Genomic DNA, 19805 nt, shown 5'->3' with positions numbered 1-19805 from the left:
TATATGTGTTATGATGACACAAATGCCTTTTAGAACTTTGCTAGTTCATAAACTCCAGATTAATATGCATTCTAGGGACTCAGCTACATTGGTAAAGAAAAAGTGTTTTATATGCCTTGTTTATGCATTCTAACACTGTGACACCAGATGGTGCTGTGGAGCTCTGTTTTTGCTAACCCGATTTCTCATACAAAGTTTGCAACGCGTTTAACTGGAATGCTTCTTTGATGTGTCTAGATCCAGTCTAGGTTACAGATGGAGCTCAAAAATTTAGAGCTCTTTCCTTCAATACTCTGAAAATTTTGCCCTTTAAAAAGTAAATCACCATTGTTGTTGTTTAGTCGTTTAGTCGTGTCCGACTCTTCGTGACCCCATGGACCAGAGCACGCCAGGCACTCCTGTCTTCCTGCCTCCTGCAGTTTGGTCAAACTCATGCTGGTAGCTTTGAGAACGCTGTCCAACCATCTCGTCCTCTGTCGTCCCCTTCTCCTTGTGCCCTCAATCTTTCCCAACATCAGGGTCTTTCCCAAGGAGTCTTCTCATGAGGTGGCCAAAGTATTGAAGCCTCAGCTTCACGATCTGTCCTTCCAGTGAGCAAATCACCATACATATACTCAAATCTGCCACCAGATTATTTGACTAGTCATTTCAAATCAAGGAACCAAATTCATCCTTCCTTTGGTCTCTTTTCTCCCCAGTGTTCCAGACCTATAAATCTGTGTGATTTATCTGCTCTGCTTCAGTCAAAAAGCACATCTATCCCCGTTTCTAAGCACTGTGTGGAATTGTTCCTCCTACACAACATTTTCATCCTTCCTACAATTCCCTGCCTCCTCCTATTTCTTCCTTCTCCCTTGATTCTCCCATTTGGTTCCTGCTTCAAAATTCAAATGTCTAGGTTTGTCCCATTTCATTGACCTATCATGTGATCTGGGCCCTTGATCCTCAGGTACCTTCCTCCAAGCTTTCCAGGTATGTGTTTCCACACCTTTCTGCATCCTGCCTGTGTCCCCACATTTTTCCCTACAATGAATTGCCAGTCTTCTGCGTCCAGTTTTGCCAGCCAAACTGATATACATTGTTTGCTTCATAATTTCCAAAGGAACTGGAAATTCCTTCCTTCATAGAATCTGTTCTGCTTGCTGATGTTTTATGATGGAAACTTCCCCTTAGCAGTTAAAATGTTTGTGAACATTTCGGGACACCAGAAATTCAGAGACTGGCTGGATGGGTTTTACATGGGACAACCAGCTTTGAGCCAATTATGCAGAAGATTAATTGTGTATCATAAAGAATTATGATGCAGCTGTGGATAAGAGGCAGTATCCTCCTGCTGCCATCAGTAGCTCAACATTATAGTGTGCTCCTGGCAACATATACTATGCTGGAGGACAAAGGATTACAATTAATTAAGGAAAAAAAGACTGGATGGGTTAAGCAAATGAACTGTTCCATAATATTAATTCTCAGAGTCAGGGAAGCATAGTGCCCCCCCCCAATAGAATGCATTTCCAATATATTTCAAGATTCAAGGTCCATGCATCAGACAATATGGTTCAGTATGAATCTTCTAGGTTTAAGGTGGAAAACATTTGTCATATAAAAAGGAAGCTCACAGTGCTGTAAACACGCTGTGAGATCTCTCTTTAGCATTAATATCCATCTCTAGCAACCCAGAGAATCAAACAAACTTGCCATTGGCACTCCTCACTCACTCTTTTACCCGGTTGCTGCTACTGGTATCACCCTCCATCTGGGTAGCAGGGCACCCGTCAGCTGAATGCCTCTGACTGCAGAAGGCTGCACTGCTCCCATCTTTGTCACCTAATTGCTTTATTTCCCAGTTGGATGAGGAGGTGGACAGCAGTAGGAGATGGGTGTGCATGAGAGAAAGTGGGGCAAAAATGACATAGAATTTGATTGGCTGATACTCTAGGCAGGTTTGGGGGAGTCCTTTGTCAACATGTCCTCAGTAGGTCCCTTTCTTGTTTGTCACAGTGACAACTGCTCATTTGCTTGTCCTCTCCCAAAGGGCCCAATTTGCACCAGCATTCAAAGGGCAAGGCAAGTAGAAGCTGCTTCTCCTTGATGTCACTGTTGCTCCCTCCCTCAGAGAAAGGCTGACGAACTGGCAGCAGCATCAGGGGCAGCAGTCCAGGAGTTAGAAGTTGGCTGCCCTGCTGTGGACTGGGCCTTGGTAGGTGCCCAGTGATTCTGACCTCTGATAGCAGCACAGATGCTCGAGGCAAAGCTGGCAGTGTGTTCACAGCACAACAAGCTCTTCTTTTTTTGTATTTCAATTGTCTTCTGATACTTCTTTAAGCATAAAAGTATTTAAGCAGCAGCAGCTTGCTGGATGAGGTGGAACCACTATGCTAACTTCCTGGCAGGTGAGTTGCTTACCAGGAGAGCAGGGAGACATGAGGCAACGCAGAGAGGCCACCGTGGTGCAAATGTGGCAGCAGAGGCAATCAGACACTCCTTGCACTGAGACAACCTCCCCACCACCTCTCCCTTTCAGCAGGCAACAAGGACCCACCTGCTTGGAGGTTAGCATACTGGCCCTACATCACCGCTTCACCCTCAGGAAGCTACGTCTGGCATCAGGTAACAACTTGAAGGAGCCAATGCTCCACCAGTTTGAAGACAACTTTTGTTATCTCCATCAGTTTGAGGACAATGAACTTCATTGTCAATGCACAATATCAGGTTCTTATTGACTTGTGTATCCTATTTTGATTTCACTTGATTGTAATAAGACCTTGGGGTGGCTTACAAAAAGCTGTTGCTTTGACCATACCTTTAGAATCAGTCATTTGGTTGTTTTATCATGTCCGCTTAAATATATACTGGAACTCTCTAACCTTTGAACTAACCGCACTCTTCCGACATGCTTGATACTTGAATGGCAATGTTCATGCCACACCATTGTGATTAAACCAACTGAAGGGTGTCATAAGGTTTTGATGCTAAGAATAGGCTCTAGCTGCTCTCAGTAAATTTCACTGTCTTTTTTGTTTTTTTAACAACTTCAGAATAGTTTGACTGAAGCTATACGGACCACCCAAGTAAGGAATTCACGCATCCTGGGGATGCTCTCATTCGGTAGAGCACGATACTCTTCAGGGTCTTTGGTTCAAGCCCCACACTGGATGAAAGATACTTGTATTGCAGGGGTTGGACTATAATCCTTGTGGCCCCTTCCAACTCTACAAATTCTATGTTTCTATGAATGCCCATAAGATTATGTTCTCCCATATAGGCTTAGCTTTCATGTCTCACAGTGCTTCTTGAACTTGGGTCCCCAGCTGCCATTGCACTACAACTCCCACCATCCCTAGCTAGCAGGACCAGTGGCAGGGATGATGTCCAACAACAGCTGGGGACCCAAGTGTGAGAAACACTGCCAGCCCTACCCCCAGAAATAATCCTGCAAAAGCTCTTCACATTTTATACTTTGGTTCTATCACTTGTGCTATGCATGTATCCTGTAAAGTGTGACCTAGTAAACATATTTTTCTTTTTCCAATTGTATATCGTGTCTACCTGCATGAGTCCCACTGCAGTCCTGTGCAATGTGTACACATTGCGTAAACATGGAGGAAGAGCAGCAAGAAATCTTCTCATGTGTTACAAGATAGTTCACACAGTGAACCTGCTAACGTTTGAATATGTGAAGAGGCTCTGCGATTATTCTAGGGCAATGGACTTGTTGACGTCTATCTTCATTTGCTTAAGTGGCTTAGTTTGAGATGGATACCATTCTTCTTCATAACGGTGCTGGAGAGCTAGTACTATTTCAACAGCCCCAATCTCTCAGCACTAGCTAAATCAGCACAATGGCCCTGCATAGAGGCCAACTTAGAGTAAGAACTCATCAATACTTGTCCCATGCCTAGAACCTGTCCCATGCCTGCTCCTTTGCCATGGAGAACCCACTCTTTAGTGCTAAACTGGAGCAAATGTGAATCTGGAAAAAACCTGTATTGCTGTTTGCTCCTACTGAGTGTTAAAGAGCAGTTTTCCCTGGGCGGAAGCAGTGGGACAAGAGGAAGTGTGGATGAGCCCTTAGCAGACATTTTTGACCAGAGTGGAAGGACAGAAGGCTGTTGAGTTGAAAACTAGGTCAAAGACTTTCTTTAAGAACCTAGTGAGAAAACACAGTACACATTTATTGAGTTTTTTAAATTGCACCTCCTATTTCCACTCAAGGCAGTTTACAATATGCAATTTAAATCCCATATATAAGCCAGAGAACACAAATGTTGTTAAGAGTATAGGAGGAATAGAGAAGCATTAGTTAATCCTACATGGAAAAAGGTTTATGCATTTGCTTACTATTTTTGTGAGGTGTTCTGTTTATTGCTGCTTTGCATTTATTTTGAAGCTGTCTTAAATAGTCACCCACACCATTCATTTTTGAAACCAAAACAGGTGAGATCATGAAGTATTTAGAATGATGTCTGTCTTGGGATACTTAATAAATTAAACCATATTTTCATACATACTTTCAAACTGGCTACAACTTGTATTAGTTAAAAGCATCTAAAATTTTTGAAACACATAATTTCATTTTATTTTATGATGTCCTTTTGCTAAGCTCATAAAAACACACACACACATGCATAACCCCCATAATCTTACTTATAATAATGTTAGAGAAGTAATCTTTTGCTGGAATTCTGTTTATGCCTCAAAAATTTCCCCTTTAATATTTTCCCACCCCTTCTTCTGTCCGCATTCCTAATCAAACAGTTGCTTGACTATATTTATTTCCTGTGCAGTCAGAGCAAATATAAGTCCAGGATGATTTGGCATTGTGCAAGAAACTGAACTGTCTGATTCTGATTAATGATGCTATCCATCTCAGAAGATAGTAATTCTCTCCTTCAGAGCTTAAGGGGGTGGGGGCTGGGGAATGAGAAAACCACAGAATTCATACTTCACTGTTTTTCTGGGGCATTTTTAGCATTTCATAAGCTGCCGGACTGTCACTGTGACTGTGCCTTTTGTACTAGAATACTTGGTGGCCATTCCCCAATGTTACTCCGGTCACCAAGAGCAATGAAGAAACGATTCCAGACAACCGTAATCAAGCCTCAAAATGTCTATGAAACTCTTAGAACAGTAAGAGGCCATCTAACTGCATGCCACATAAACACCTATTATTGTTCCATCTTGCCTGTTCTATTATTGTTCCATATTGTCTGCTTGGATTGGCAGAAGCTCTCCAAGTTCTCAACAGGGGTCTTTCCCAGCCTTGGGGTCTCAACAGGGGTCTTTCCCTTTATACAGTGGAAACTGTATAAAGTCTTAGGATATTGAAACTGGAACTTAGGGCAGGGGGAAAGAAACCATGTACTCTACCATTCGGCTTCAACCCTTCCTGCATCTGATTGCAATTTTCCCCCTAAAGAAAAGATGGCTGATGTGTCCAAGCCAAACCACATGACACACAGGCACTGGTGTCCGACCCATAGATTCAGTCTGTTTGGGCTATCTGCCTCTCCTCCTGATAGCAGGAATGCATCGTCATATCCACACAATTTGAAAACAGTGACCCTGGCCACCTCTGTTGCCAATTCTGGTTATTCATAGTATTATAGAGTTAGGAGAGATACTGGGAGACCATCTCTTGCTTGAATATCTTCATCTGAGAGTTTCCCACCTCACAAAGCTGTTTGTCCCACTGCTTTAACAGTAGTCACTGCCGAAAGTTTCTCTTAAACAGCTTTAAACAAGGTGTTGGACACTTGGGCCCTCCAAATGCTGCTGAACTACAACTCCCATCAGTCTCAGCAAGCATGGCCAACATCAGGGGAGAGCTGTACTTCAGTGACATCTGGTGGGCCAAAGGTTCCCCATGTCAACTTTAAACAATCTGAGTCTCATGTACCCTAGGGATTGCCCTTTTCCATCTGGCCATTCCTCAATGTTACTTCGGTCACCTAACCTTTAAAATCTGGGAAGAGGGCAGCAAATAAAAAGGGGCAGGTTGGCAGGGACTTGAGATATGGACTTCTCTATTGTTCCACCACCATGCAAAACAGATTACCTGCTGAGATCTGTGAAAGTTATTGCCTGTTATTTGTAAAGCATTTCAGTTTAGGCATCCTGTTAAACTCAGTTTTAATTAACATGTTTGATTTGGGGTAGCTTCAGATTTATTATTTTTTTGGTATGTTGGGAGTTAATTTTTTTTTTTCCTTTTAAAGAAATTAGTTGAGTTAAAAATTCTACAGACTCTGCCCATGTTGTCAGCTCTGGGCTGCTCACCACTGGCATAGGCACACTGTTGTTGTTTAGGCTCTCTCCCCCATCCATGCTTCAGTTTGTGGTGTATGTGGACATGTATTTGGAGGTACTAGTCACACTTCCCATCATTTATCTCAAATGCAGAAAAGCAAAAGTAGAAGTTCCCCCATAAACACATGGCAAAGTCTAGGAATATTCGAGACGGAATCCTATGTTCTTTAACCAGTCTAAAAGGCATGTTCAGGGATGATAACAGAATCAAAATAACCAAATCAGTTCTAATGGAAGTGTCTTCGCAGAAGACAAATGTTTCTAAAGCAGGTGTTTTTACAGCAACCTTCTTAAAAGTGTGGAGAATAGAACTCTTAGGCTCCACAAGAAATTTTAATTGTTCCAAGCTTGTAGCCTTGCCTATTGCACTGCGGAAGCTACTAGTCTGGCTGGATGTTTTCATGTTTGTGTCTGGGGAGCATAGTGGTTGCTTCTGTGTTGCTCTAAGAATTTTATGATAGTGGTTATTTTAATTCATTTGGTTTCCTACGCTGTAGCTGAAAATGAGGTGTGGCATGCATAGGAAACTAAAACGAAGGTGGATTGCTGGAAATATTCACCTTTTCTTGCAGCCAGGGGACAAGAAGATCAAAACAGAAAGGGTGGAGAAAAGCAGGCCTGCTGTTCCCCAAAACTGTCGTCTTTGGGACTGCTGGCTACCACTATTGGCAAGCAGTGATTGAGGTTTAGTTTTGAAATGCATTGACTTACAGACAGTTCCACTCTGTTTTCTGGTCCAAACAGGCAGAGTAGGGAGTTGCATTTCTTGGAGGAAGCCTATCTCACTTGGGAAACAATCGCCCTTGAGAAAAATAAAAGCTAAACTTAAAAGCTTCACCCCCAGTGCTTGTGTAACCATAGAGCCCTGAAGCCAGTGTAGTTTTGCACTGTTTTATATTTAACTTCCCTAAGCGCCTAAAACTAAATGGAGCAAGTTCATGGCTGGCACATCACATTGAATTACCTGTTTGGTTTATCTGGTCAAAAGAGCAGCAGAAATCCCTCTGCACCATTTGAAGGAATCTGTCAGCATTTCCGTTATGAAAAGTCCTGCCTCTCCTGTGCTTTTAATTACGTTGAAAGAATTTGCATCTGCATATAAATGCAGTTTAATATATAGCACAAGCACATTTTATTTCTAATAATGAAAAGGAACAGTTTTGCAAGCTCAAACTTATGTTTGTTGCAACCACATTCATTTAAATGCCCAGGGGGTGAGGGATGGAAACCCAAAACACTTGGATAATCTATGGTTCTTCTGTCTCTCAGGAGGACTACTGAAAATGAGAATTCATTAAAATGTTGGCAAATATTTAAAAATCCCATCGACTAGCTCTGAGGGAGAACTGTGGTAAAGACTGTCTAGGGGAACAAAACAATCTTTCAGACTAGTTTAAAATCAGCAGAGTAGTAACCATACAACTGTAAGATGTTGCAACACATCCAGTATTATTTACATCAATGCTTACATTACTGAAACAGAATGTGAACTCAGCAGAGGTTAGTGTATCTTTATTAACATTTATGAGCAGTCCATGGTGCAGTGCCATGGGCTGGTGTGCTTGGGCACAGGTTGAAACCCAATTTCCTGACTGAGGGCCAGCATAAGAGCCCTGCCCAGGGTGCTGATCCTTTACAGCATGGCTGCCTGCGTTCTGGTCCAGAGGAGGCAAATGAATGACCAACAGAGCAAGCAAGGCATGTGTTGCTAGGGACAATGGGAATTGTAGTCCAAAACATCAGCAGGGCACCAGATTGGCAAAGGCTGAACTACACCATGATTTATCTTGGCCTAGGAAGACAATGACGGCACATTTTTGATACCTGTGCCAATGTTCCTAGACCAAGGTCATCTCCAATGATCAGCCAACTGTTGCTGAGCAGGAGGCATTTCAGGTACAACCAAACAGCTGATCGGTGGTGCCTGCAAACCCAGCCAAGTGGCACTTTTATGCTGCCCCATACGGGCAATTAAGTGTGGCTGGGCCAAAATGGTCTGGCAGGAGCAATTAAGCCTGTGGGTCAGAGATTCCCCACTACTGCTTTAAAATAAACATCCACAATTAAAAAGTACAACAAACAATTCCATTAAAACAGTATAATAATCAAAACAGTTAATTAAAGCAGTTTCAAGTCATGAGATCAGCAGAATGGAGTTCCAAGAGCCCCCGCTTAAGGGTGTGTTGGATTTTTTAACTTTTCAAATTCCGAAAATGAGGATTGCTAAAAAGTTGTAACATGATTTGGGAATCCGAAACATATATTGGTTAAATTGATATAATTTACTTTTGCTTGTAAGCAAAATGTGTGTAAAATTGCATAGAAATCATTAAAAATGATTTCCAAGTAATTGCTGTTATATTATATATATTAATATTTGTTATTATTATTCAGCATTACCTGAGGTTTTCATAAGGTAAAATTAAACTTCCTTGCTTGTCTCAAAGCAGTTTATGTGCTTTTTTATCCAATGTAGACTTACCAAGATAAATGTCCAATCACAAAAACAGCAAATGTGACTTTATCACACCCAGAAACGTATTTTGAAGACCGCCTCACTGAAATTTGCAAAAAAAAAAAAAAGTTCCACCCTTTAAAATAACATGGTCTACCTACAAGAACTAAATCTCCCTCCCCCACTATTGCATGGCATCCTGCCATGCTGTTAATCTGACCTTGGCGGGGGGGGGGGGGGAGGAAAGTAGTGGAGGCAGGTTGAGGGCAATTTCCCCTTGCAAACTGAGCCCATCCAAGGGCAGTCTCAGCAGCAATACCCGTATTTCTCCTACTGTATTACCTGTTTTTATGCAGCCAAAATGGTACTCTCCGTGCAAAATAGGAAATAAGCAGGCCTGGGGAGACCACAGTGTTTGCAGAGCTGCAGATCTAGGAGGGACTTCCACCAAATAGTGCAAAATGGACTGATCATACTAAATGGGCAAACAATGCAGACTTATTGGAAGGAACAGAAAATGGAGTGGGTGGAAATATTCAGAAGCACCCTGCCTTCTACTGTGAAATCAGGGTTAGCAGCCATTGGTAGCCCTATACTCCATCAATTTGTCTAATCCTCTTGTAAAGCCATCCAAGTTGGTGACCATCATGCCCCTAGTTTAACTATGCATTGCGTGGAAGTACTTTCTTTTGCCTGTACAGTCTCCCAACATTCAGTTTCATTGGTGGTCCATGAATTCTAGTGCTATAACGATTGGAGACAAGCATACTCTCCATCTACTTTCCCTATACCATATATTACCATCTCTCTTACTTGCTTTTTCTCTGAACTTAAAAGCTCTAAAACAGCGGTTCTCAACCTGTGGGTCCCCAGATGTTGTTGGACTACAACTCCCATCATCCCTGAGCTCTGGCCTTGTTAGCTAGGGGTGATGGGAGTTGTAGTTCAACAACATCTGGGGACCCACAGGTTGAGAAAGACTGCGCTAAAGGCTGTTAACAGTCCCATTTAGTGGCGTAGTGTGGGAAGGGCCCTGGGTGCACAATCGGGGGGGCACGAACCAGGCACAACCCGAGACCCCCCTTGCATCCTGCTGGCAGCGGGGGCTGGAGATCACGGAGGGTGAAGATCACCCTCTGCATGTCCTCCCATGCCTGGCACGCCCAGCTGCTTGCTTCCTTCCCAGGGTCAATCCTGATTTGGGGCACAGAGCAGCTGCAGTGACTGGCTGCAACTCCAGAGATCGGCTGTGGCGCGCCCGGCTGAGGCGCCTCCTTCCCTGGGGGCGGAGAGTGGCTGCCACCCACTCTCCTAAACTGGGGCGCCCGAGTACACCCCTGCCCAGGTGCCACAGCAAGCTCCCTCCATGCCCCCCCAACCCAGGCACTATTTAGATATGCTCTGCCACTGGTCCCAATGAGAATTCTGGCAGCCCTTTTCTGATCCCATTCCAACCCTACAATATCCTTTTTGAGGTGAGGTGATGAGAACTGTTCATATAGTATTCCAAATGCAGTCACGCCATAGATTTGCATGATAGCATTATATTGGCGGTCTTATTTTCAACTCTTTTCCTAATGGCCCCTAGCACAGAATTTTCCTTTTCCACAGCTGCCACACATGGGGCAACATCTTCATCAAGCTATCCACTACGACTCCCAAATTATTGTTCCTAGTCAGTCACCACCAGTTCAGACCCCATGAATGTAGATATGAAATTAAGATTACATTTAATTGCACTTGCCATTTTACTGCCCAGTTTGGAGAAGCCCCTTTGGAGCTCTTCACAATCTCGTTTAAGCCACCCTGAACACTTTATGAACAAGTTAAAAATCACAGGTCTTAATACTTACCCTGGAAGAATCCCCTTTCTACATCCCTGTTGGAAGAATTGTCCATTCATTCCTACTCTCTGCTTCCTGTTTACTTAACCGGTTCCTGATCCACAAGATGACCTCTCCTCTTATTCCTTAACTTACTTGGGAGTCTTTGGGGAGGTACCTAGTTGAAAGCTTTTTGAAAGTCCTAGTATATCAGGTGGATCACATCTGCTTGCTGACACTATTGAAGAACTCTGAACAGATTTGTGAGACAGGATTTACAATTTCCACATCTGCCAAATTTTCAAATAGACAATCTCAACTTTAAAATTTGACAATATGTTTCATTGATAATGTCTAATCCATCTTAAATTGGCCTAATAGGCACAGGTACGGAAATTAAATAATACCCAGGTATCACTCAGAAGAATGGTTTAAAAATGACAACTTGGTTTTATGGTAAATAACTTTATTACTTTCTTAACTCTTGCTTACATTGCTGGGCTAATCATAGACTTAATATGTTTGAAAGCTTTGGCAAAAGCAAGGCAGTACAATCAGAAGCTGAAGCAAGAATTTTGCATATGGAAAATTAGCATCAAGTGCAAATGTTCTTGCAACAGAACCAGTATATGAAAAACCACTGTGAGAATGACTCACTGATGGACACATTTGTTGTTGTTTTCATGATCTTTTGCAATGTGTTTGCTGGTTTCCACAGCCTTGTTTAAATTCAAGCAAAGACCTTTTTGCACCAGCTCTGTAGGATTTCATTTGCGAGTTGTACATTTAATTCTCCACAGCAGATGGTGTTGAGTGGGTGAAGTGCTGTATATTTGCGACAGATTCCTTATCCTACAAAATTAATTAAGTGCTTCATACTGAGACTTAAAATCAGAATTGTATTATTTGTTAAAAGCTAATTCATGCTTGTGGTTTTTAAGGATGTACACAAGATTTGGTGTTTCGAGTATTTCCTTTAATTAGTCAGTAAATGCAGCCATGTCTTCTAGACTGAAATGCTACTGCTGTTGTAAATTTGAAATTCACTTGTAAATAAGTGTCATATTTTTGGCTGGAGTATTAGTTTTTCCAGATGTTGCTATGCAGAAGGTTGCTAAGGAAATCAATCAGTGTTCAATTATACGCAGTACAATGGAGCTCTCAGAATGCTTGTTTTCCACAAGCTTCCATATCCTACAGAGTTCTTTGAAATAAGAAATGAAAATGTAAAAAAGATAACTTCTTGCTTTTTACAGAGAACTTAAGTGTGCTTGAAAATGTTTGGAAACGGTCAATACCAAATACATGGTTAAAGCACCACCATACTATTAGGCAAACAGGCAACTCATCTAGCCAAATGTATTGCCTACAATAGTGACAAATACCGAATCTCAGAAAAAGTTTAGGAACATGAAAAAGTAGCAGGATTTAGTTTTCATCACCCATTCTCATCTCTCCTCGTCCTTAAACATTAGCAAGATATCCTTATGCTCAAGATGTGACTATAGTAATCTTGGCTAACCATTCTTGGGGAAAACACACACACAGACACTATCTGGGTGCAGAGCTTCATATTAAATACACATTTTGGACAATCCTGCTCTAATAACTGAAGTAAATTATAGGCACTCACATTACTGCAAATATTTATTATAAATGTAGCAATTTATGTCAGAAATAGAGCACCAAAAACTGACATCAGGACCATTAGATGAAACGGGTAGGCAGGAAGCACTGAATGAAGACAGGGAAGAGCTGATTGCAGAAAAACCGGTGGATGTGAAGTACTCTTATATTCACTGCAGTTGTTGGAAGGATGCCCAGATCCAAACTATTTTTTTTCTGGTAGTGCAACTGAAGTTGTGTATCAAATACAAGTGACAGGATGAAATATCTGACAAGTTAACAGTATCCATTTTCTAGAGCTCTGTGGTCATGCAGATGTTGTTATTGAACCATGAACATACCTATGCATCATCACGATTAAAATCAGTCTCCTTACCTAAGGTAAGTGTCAGCTCCAGGCTGTGACAAGAGCAGGTATCAACAGAAATCCAGCAGAGGTGAAGTCTAGAATAGGCTAGTTATCACAAAGGAGTCAGCCGACATGAATTCTTGACAGCTCAGTCATAGTAGTCATCAGAGAGCAATACCTAGATCTGTTCCGATACAATGGAAACTGGGCCAAGGTTGGGACTGGAAGCAAGCAAGGTTGGGAAGTAAAAGAGAATAGCGAAGGGTACCTGTTCTCTGTCACATTTCTGTATCTAATGCTGGAAACTTCTAGACACTGAGGGTCAAAAGGAAACAGTGAGTTTTCATGAGACTAGCCAGATTTGATGTCCCCTCAGGAGGTTGTCTTCAGTGAAAGGTATCTATGCCTCTTGAGCAACTATTGTAGCAATTCTTTTTTTAAAAAGATATGAGAATGAGAGAAAGCTGTCTAGAATCGGGGATTCCAGTAGTCATAGCCCAGAGGGCACACAGTTATGTCTTCTTCGTAAGGAAAAAAGATCAACATTTGGGGACAATATTGCAGTTCCCAACCTCTGGTGGACTTGTTTCCACTAATTAGCACCCATAAAATACATGGATAAAGTTTCTATATTCCACTCTCCCTGGAATACAAGCAACCTCCTTCCACACATAATCCACAATCATCATGTGATCAGTGATCTACAATGTACACATAAAGAAACTTGATGATCTTGCAATGTTATAATGAATACTCAAATTTATTTAAGACGGCCGTAAGCTGCAAAAACTCATCCCACAGCATGAAACTAATTATTGTCACTACTGTTAATCTCTTGCAAAAAAAGAGAAATATTTGTTATTAGTAAAAGTCCTGTATAACTGCACACCATCAAGCAGATAGCTGATATATTATTCCAAAGCTTGGACATGAAGAGCAGTGCTGCAGTTTTATGTATTTCCAATTAGCAACAGAACCTGAAGAAAAGATAAATGTGGAGCAAATTTTTGTATTTATGAGATTCATATAAACCTCTAGGAGGCTATCCGGGCTATAAACAAAGTGGAGAAATCTGTTTAAACTCCAAATGAAGGTAAAAATATTTTGCTACTTTTTAAAGCAGAGAAGGGGAACCTGTGATACTCCATGTTGCTAGACTCCAGCTTCAGTAATCCAAGCATACATTTAGGGCCACAGATCCCTCATCTCTGCTTTAAAGGTATCCATGGGAAAGTGCTGAAATCTAGGACAACCTAGAGGATCATAATTCAGCAAACACTACTGCTATGCAAGTTCCAATAGGGTTTAGAAGTATGAGGGAAATGAACTGATTTCATGCAGCCACAGCGTCCAATTATTTATGCGCATTAGAAGCAAACAAAGGTTGCTCAAGACAGTACTGTAGCAGAGATGCTGAACAGAGCGATGTCTCTCTGGACTCCAGATGCTTACAAAATATACAAACACTCGGGGATTCAAAATGGATGGCCAACTGGCAAATGGTCATTTAAACTATTTCATGCTATTTGAAGTGATTCATTGCTTCTTTACACAGGTTAGAGATTATCATTGGACGGTTAAGATAACTACATCATTTGAAACAGGAGTTCCAGGTGTTCCGGCGTTCCAGATTCAACTTGCTTTGGCTTGTTAGTTTTCTAGATCCCTCTACTAGTTTCTGTATACTACAGTCAATGCGTCTTGTGTGTATGGCCACTTAACCAAGGATACAAGGCAGGTGAGTCAAAAGTCTAAATGTTACCAAGTGCTCTTGATTCTTTCTGAAGAATTCTTTCTTGATTCTATCTGAAGAAGTGTGCATAGACACAAAAGCTCATACCAATAACAAACTTGGTCGCTTAGGTGCTACTGGAAGGAATTTTTTATTTTGTTTTGATTCTTTCAGTAAGCTTAGAGACTGATTCACTCTTGAAATTCTAATTCCAGGGGCTATGGCCATTTAAGGTGCTGTGATTATAGGTTGGTTGATCACTTAAGTGAGTTCTCTGATGCCATTCAAATCACCAGGTTTACTAAATCCTGTGAAATTGTTATCAGCAACATCTTCATTGAGCTATCCACTACCACTCCCAAGTTGTTGTTCCTAGTTAGTTAGTTAGTTAGTCAGTCAGTCAGTCATCAGATTTATGTTGTGGTTTCTCATTGTCAGGATATATACAAAGGAGGTAATATTCATCAGGGGCTCAGCCTGTATTCCGTTCAGCTTTAACTAAAAGAGAGAACTGCAGGAAAACCAGTGAGGTGGGGAAGAAGCCATTCAAGAGGCCCAAGTGGATCGTGGATACTCTCTGATCCCTACAAACACTTAAGGTTAGGAACAAGATTTGGCTGCCATGATTCCCACATTTTATTTTCCAGCTGCCACACAGTATATTTGTTTCTTCTGACTGGATTATTCAGCAGCACTCTCTCCAAAACTGTGATCACGAAGTAGAAAGTACTATTTTTCTATTCTGCACTAGCAATATAGTTAATCTTTAACAAAAGCCATGAGAAATGCCTTTCACTGCTAGGGCTTCTATGGTTATGACCCGCCCTTTGCAGACAAGCATCACTCAGACAATAAAGACCTACAGCTACATCATCACAGCTCCTGAGGAACAGACACTGTTCCACCTTATCCCAAAGAGAATCTGGTTTTGGTTGGCAGCTTATAATTATGAGGAAAAAATGTATACATACTAGATGAGAGAGACTTGGGCATTATGTAGGAAACTGGCTTCCGTTTAATTCCTCTAAAACATCCCTGGAACTATTTGTCTGCAATTTGGGAGGCTAAGGCCACTCTTGAGAGACTTCCCTGTACCTGTAAATTTCATTTACTTTTTTTAAAAAAAAAATATGGTAAATTTGTTTAGATGTTTTTAGATTTTTGCATTACAGTTAATGGGAAAACACACAACTTTGTTTTATACAGAATGCTTTGGAACTCAAAACACAGATTGAAGCAGAGCAAGTACAGAAACAGACAGATTCAAGGCAAATCTTAGTGCCTGCATATGCCCCTAATAAGTTCATTCTTAACTTCATGCATGGAAAAGTTATAAGGGCTGGAAAGATGAAACCAGAATTTTAAAAATGGGATCTACAGGATTAAAAACTATTAAGATATATGGATGAAGCTGTGGTTATGAAAACAGCTGAACACTTTTAAAAATATGGCAAGTCCATAGCCATTCTACACACTTTCATTTATTGTCTGGACAATTTAAATACAAATAATTCAAACACAACAAGGTTATGAAAAAAAACATTTACAATACTTTCCCTCAGAAATGATCTAAACTAGCAAGTTAAACATGAAGTAATACATTATAACTAAAATATACAACTGCCTGGTCCTAAGAAAGATTTTTTTATTTATTTTAAATTTCAGATAGTAAAACACATTGTAGAGAAAAGATTCTGACATGCCTTCCCCACTAATGCTTAGAAATTGCATCAAAACTTTCCCAGCAAACTCCGCTCATTCACAGCAGATGGTGTAGAAAGGTTTTCCCCAAACATTGAATGAGGGCATTTTCGGTTGTTGTTTTTTTGTTTTGTTTCGTTTGAAATTTAAAATCATTTCAAAATGTAAATGAACTGATGACATTTAGGATGCAAAGCCTTTGCTGTTAAATTATTCTTGTACTACAAAATGTTTGCTGCTTCAGTGTGGAAAATAAATAAATGAAATAAAACCAGTATGTAGTTTACATGCAGTTAGTGGGTATAAGCATGGGGCGGGGGGGGATGCACAAAATAAGCACAAGTTATAAAGAACCATAACGTTTTATTACCATTAAGACTAAACTGGTATTGAAAAAATTGTATATAACAAGACAAGAAAAGCAATAGCAAATTTAACTATCAACTAGATTATGCATAGCGAGTAACTGTTTCTAGTACTCAGGGAAGAGCATGACCTTTTTTTTGTTTTAAATATATAACCATACAAAGCACAAACATACGAAAAGGATCAGTGCACTGAACATGGGAGAGGACTCCCTCAGTCATTTTGTTCCCTTAGCTCTGTTTTCCCCAATCTGAATTACATTAAAATAAAGACCCAGTTGTTGTTGTTGTTTTCTACTGTGCAGTAAGAAAAAAAAATTCACGACAAACATGACAATATATCAAACAATATTTCTACACAGGTTACCTTGATACCTCTTGCCACTTTAAGTATCATTAAGAAAACATTTTAAGACATATACAAACGAAACTAGCAAAATGTTACAACTTAGAATAAGTTAACCAAAAGGAAAAAAATAACTTCTTTTTATATATATATATATATATTTATATTATATATACACATACACACACAACAAAATGACACAATAATATGCTTCTTCCCATAGTTTAAGTAAACAAATAAGTAGACTAGCCAAACTAGCAATATTTGATTTTGGCATATGCGTCACATCAGCAATTAAATAAATAAGTGTTTCAAGCAACGTAAAGAGTGTTTCAAATGTGCCAACACAGCCCAATTTATATCAGTATGGGCTAGAAAGTGAATCTGAAAATTCTTAACAAATTTAAAGCAAATGTACTTTTCCCCCCTCTAAACACGTTACATTTAACTATGATACTAAGATATGTAAATAATTTTTGTAGCACCTACTGCTCAAAGAAAGGAACTTTTTGATTAAAATTAATTTTTTTCCAAAACTTTTGTTCTGCTGATATCCCATACTGATGACTTAAAGAAAAACCACCCTGCAACTCATCTCCTTGCTTTTGGGTTTTGACTGTGGGTAACTGTGTGCCTGGGAAGAACACTCTCCCGTTCTGTATTTAATATTTTTATTACATGCTATGAAAAGATACGAAGATCATCTGTTTGTAGCCCATCCTTCAAAAAACAATCTACTTAATCCAGTTTAAAACACACATCTTGATCTCTAAAAAGTTACCAGTGCAGTATGAACATGACAAAGTTGTCAATTTCCCCTAAATTAGCCAGTCAAAATATTTTTTTCTCAAATCCAGATTCTCTTGTAAAAATTCTTTATATTTTATAAAAATAGATTTTTCTTGAAACCCATTTTCAGCAAAGAGACCACCTCTTTGGCAACATTGTTAATGTTATTTAAACTGTTATGTCATCAGGTATCCCCCCCTTTTACCCTATCCCTAACAGAAGACTGTTTAGTTCACATGATATAAAATAAAAAAGGAAAAATAAAAAAGTTGCAAAATTATGTTTCTTTTTTTCTCTCTTCATTTTGCAATTTTTATTGTTCCTCTTTAATTTATGTTGGGGGTTTACCAATCTGATTGGATCAAACATTTTGGAAAAAAAAGAGAGCAAAATCTGCTAATCCCATTAGTCTGTAAAAATGGTTTTAGATTTTTTTCATTTATTTATTTATTTTTCAAATGAGTGAATGGTCATCTTAAAAAGACCCACCTTCAAGGAAGGTAGTAAAACTAGCTGGCCGGGTAAAAATCCCTGCACATTGTTATCTATGTATATTATATTCAACAACGACAGCTATGAAAGAACATTCAATGCATCAAAGGTTTTTTGTTTTTTTTCTAAGCATTATAAAATCCTTTCCTGTTCACAGGATATCAACGTTTTAATACTTAGGCAACACTGGCTTATAAAAGTCCATGGTTGAGTATAAGCCTTGAAAGTTTTTTGTTTGTTTGTTCGTATATATATTTATATATATATATATTTATAATAATTATTAAGGATATGAAATTCAGGATTTATGGGTTTTATTGGTTTTAAAGGAAACTTGCAATACTCTGTCTCCTAAGCGATATCCGTTAAGGCTGGCAATTGCCATGGCAGCTTCATCGTAGTTGGTCATGGTGACAAAGCCAAATCCCTTGCACTTGTTGGTGTTGAAGTCGCGAATCACCTTGACGTTATTGACTGCCCCAAAGGGACCAAAGAGCTGCCACAAGACACTTTCGTCGGAGTCAGGGGACAAGTTGTAGACAAAGATGCACCACCCAGTCCCAGTATGGCCAGGGATGTTCATTCCTACAAGGCTCGTCATCCCATCAATGGTGATCGGAGAAAACCTATCGGATTAACAAAGACAAAAAAAGAGAGGAGGGCTAATCTACAGATCAGTTTTCAAGCATACGTTACATAAAACCAAGACCAAGAAAAGAAAAAGAGCCTGTTAAATTCTCTGCAGTGAAGAACGCACATTCAGCACACGGCGTAATGTTCGGTTTAAAAAGCACTACTAAATGCCTCTGAAACAACAGCTGCTGAACTCAATTATAAGGAACTGAAATTGAGTGTGTATTAGTGGTTCCCTTGGAGAACTTGGCTGCACCCTGCAATCAAATGAAGTCTCCTTTATGTTGTGATCTAGTACATGGTTTTATCGGAGTAGGTTGTAGCTACTACCTTTATTGCCTGATGAAAGCTTAATGGGTTCGATCATGGAGCAAGCTTGCTCCAGAGGCTGGGACCCAAAGCAATGGCTTCAAGTTACAAGAAAGATGATTCTGACTAAACATCAGGAAAAACTTTCTGACAGTAAGAGCTGTTCAACGGTGGAACGAACTCCTTCGGAAGGCGGTGGGCTCTCCTTCCTTGGAGATTTTTAAGCCAAAGTTGGATGGCCATCTGTTATGGATACTTTAGAAGTCTGCATTGCAGACTTCTAGACAAAATGCCCCTTGGGGTCCCTTCCAACTCTACAATTCTATTGTATTCACACAGGCATCAGTGAATTACCAAGTACCTTTATTTGTAACTACTGAGACCCTAGAAAAAAACATTGCTATCCTGTCTAAGATGTTGTGTGCAATATGAATGTGTATTACATGTGTGAGTTCTGTCTCTTTACACAGATATATTTAAAGCTGTGTGGGGCTAGCTTAGCTGAACCACAACTGTTGACCCCCACAGAGGGCAGAAAGCACTTTTGTTTTCTGTAATTTACTAGACTTATTACTTGCTATACCATTAACACGACAAGTTGTGAAAACTAAAGACTGCTTCATGCAAATCTTTGCCCTACATGGATATAATATCTAGGTCCTGGTAGTCAGCAGGACACCCTCTAGTTGTTGTGGACTCTAGTATTTGGGAGGCCCAGCCATGGTGGTGAATGGTCAGGGATGATGGGAGTTTTAGTTCACATTAGCACCCTGATCTGGATGGATTCCAGTGTCCAGAAACTATATGGTAGCTGCTTAAAAACTTACCACATGGTCACCTGAAATCACATGGGGAGGTAGTATTCGGTAGCATGCAATT

The 19805-nt window shown here is 40.1% G+C and overlaps 1 protein-coding gene and 1 long non-coding RNA gene across 10 annotated transcripts in view; one reads left to right on the top strand and one right to left on the bottom strand.

Moving 5' to 3' along the window:
- The window catches only part of LOC308586559, a 110152-nt gene extending 92493 nt beyond the window's left edge, over positions 1–17659 (top strand). For all 3 annotated transcript variants that reach the window (XR_014007937.1, XR_014007938.1, XR_014007939.1), the window contains 2 exons: positions 14115–14297; positions 14939–17659. This is a non-coding gene — a long non-coding RNA (uncharacterized lncRNA). The remainder of the gene's footprint in view (positions 1–14114; positions 14298–14938) is intronic.
- A 129-nt stretch (positions 17660–17788) lies between these two features.
- The window catches only part of ELAVL4 (ELAV like RNA binding protein 4), a 108216-nt gene continuing 106199 nt past the window's right edge, over positions 17789–19805 (bottom strand). For all 7 annotated transcript variants that reach the window (XM_081193231.1, XM_081193234.1, XM_081193230.1 and 4 more), the window contains one exon: positions 17789–18610. In XM_081193231.1, coding sequence (XP_081049357.1) covers positions 18283–18610 — 328 coding nt within the window. In that variant the 3' untranslated portion in view covers positions 17789–18282. The remainder of the gene's footprint in view (positions 18611–19805) is intronic.

The sequence above is a fragment of the Podarcis bocagei genome (genome assembly GCF_964188305.1).
Source record: "Podarcis bocagei genome assembly, chromosome: 5".
Taxonomy (NCBI): Eukaryota; Metazoa; Chordata; class Lepidosauria; order Squamata; family Lacertidae; genus Podarcis; species Podarcis bocagei.
Note: the sequence above shows the minus strand (reverse complement) of the source record. Positions and strands in the feature narration are given on the sequence as shown.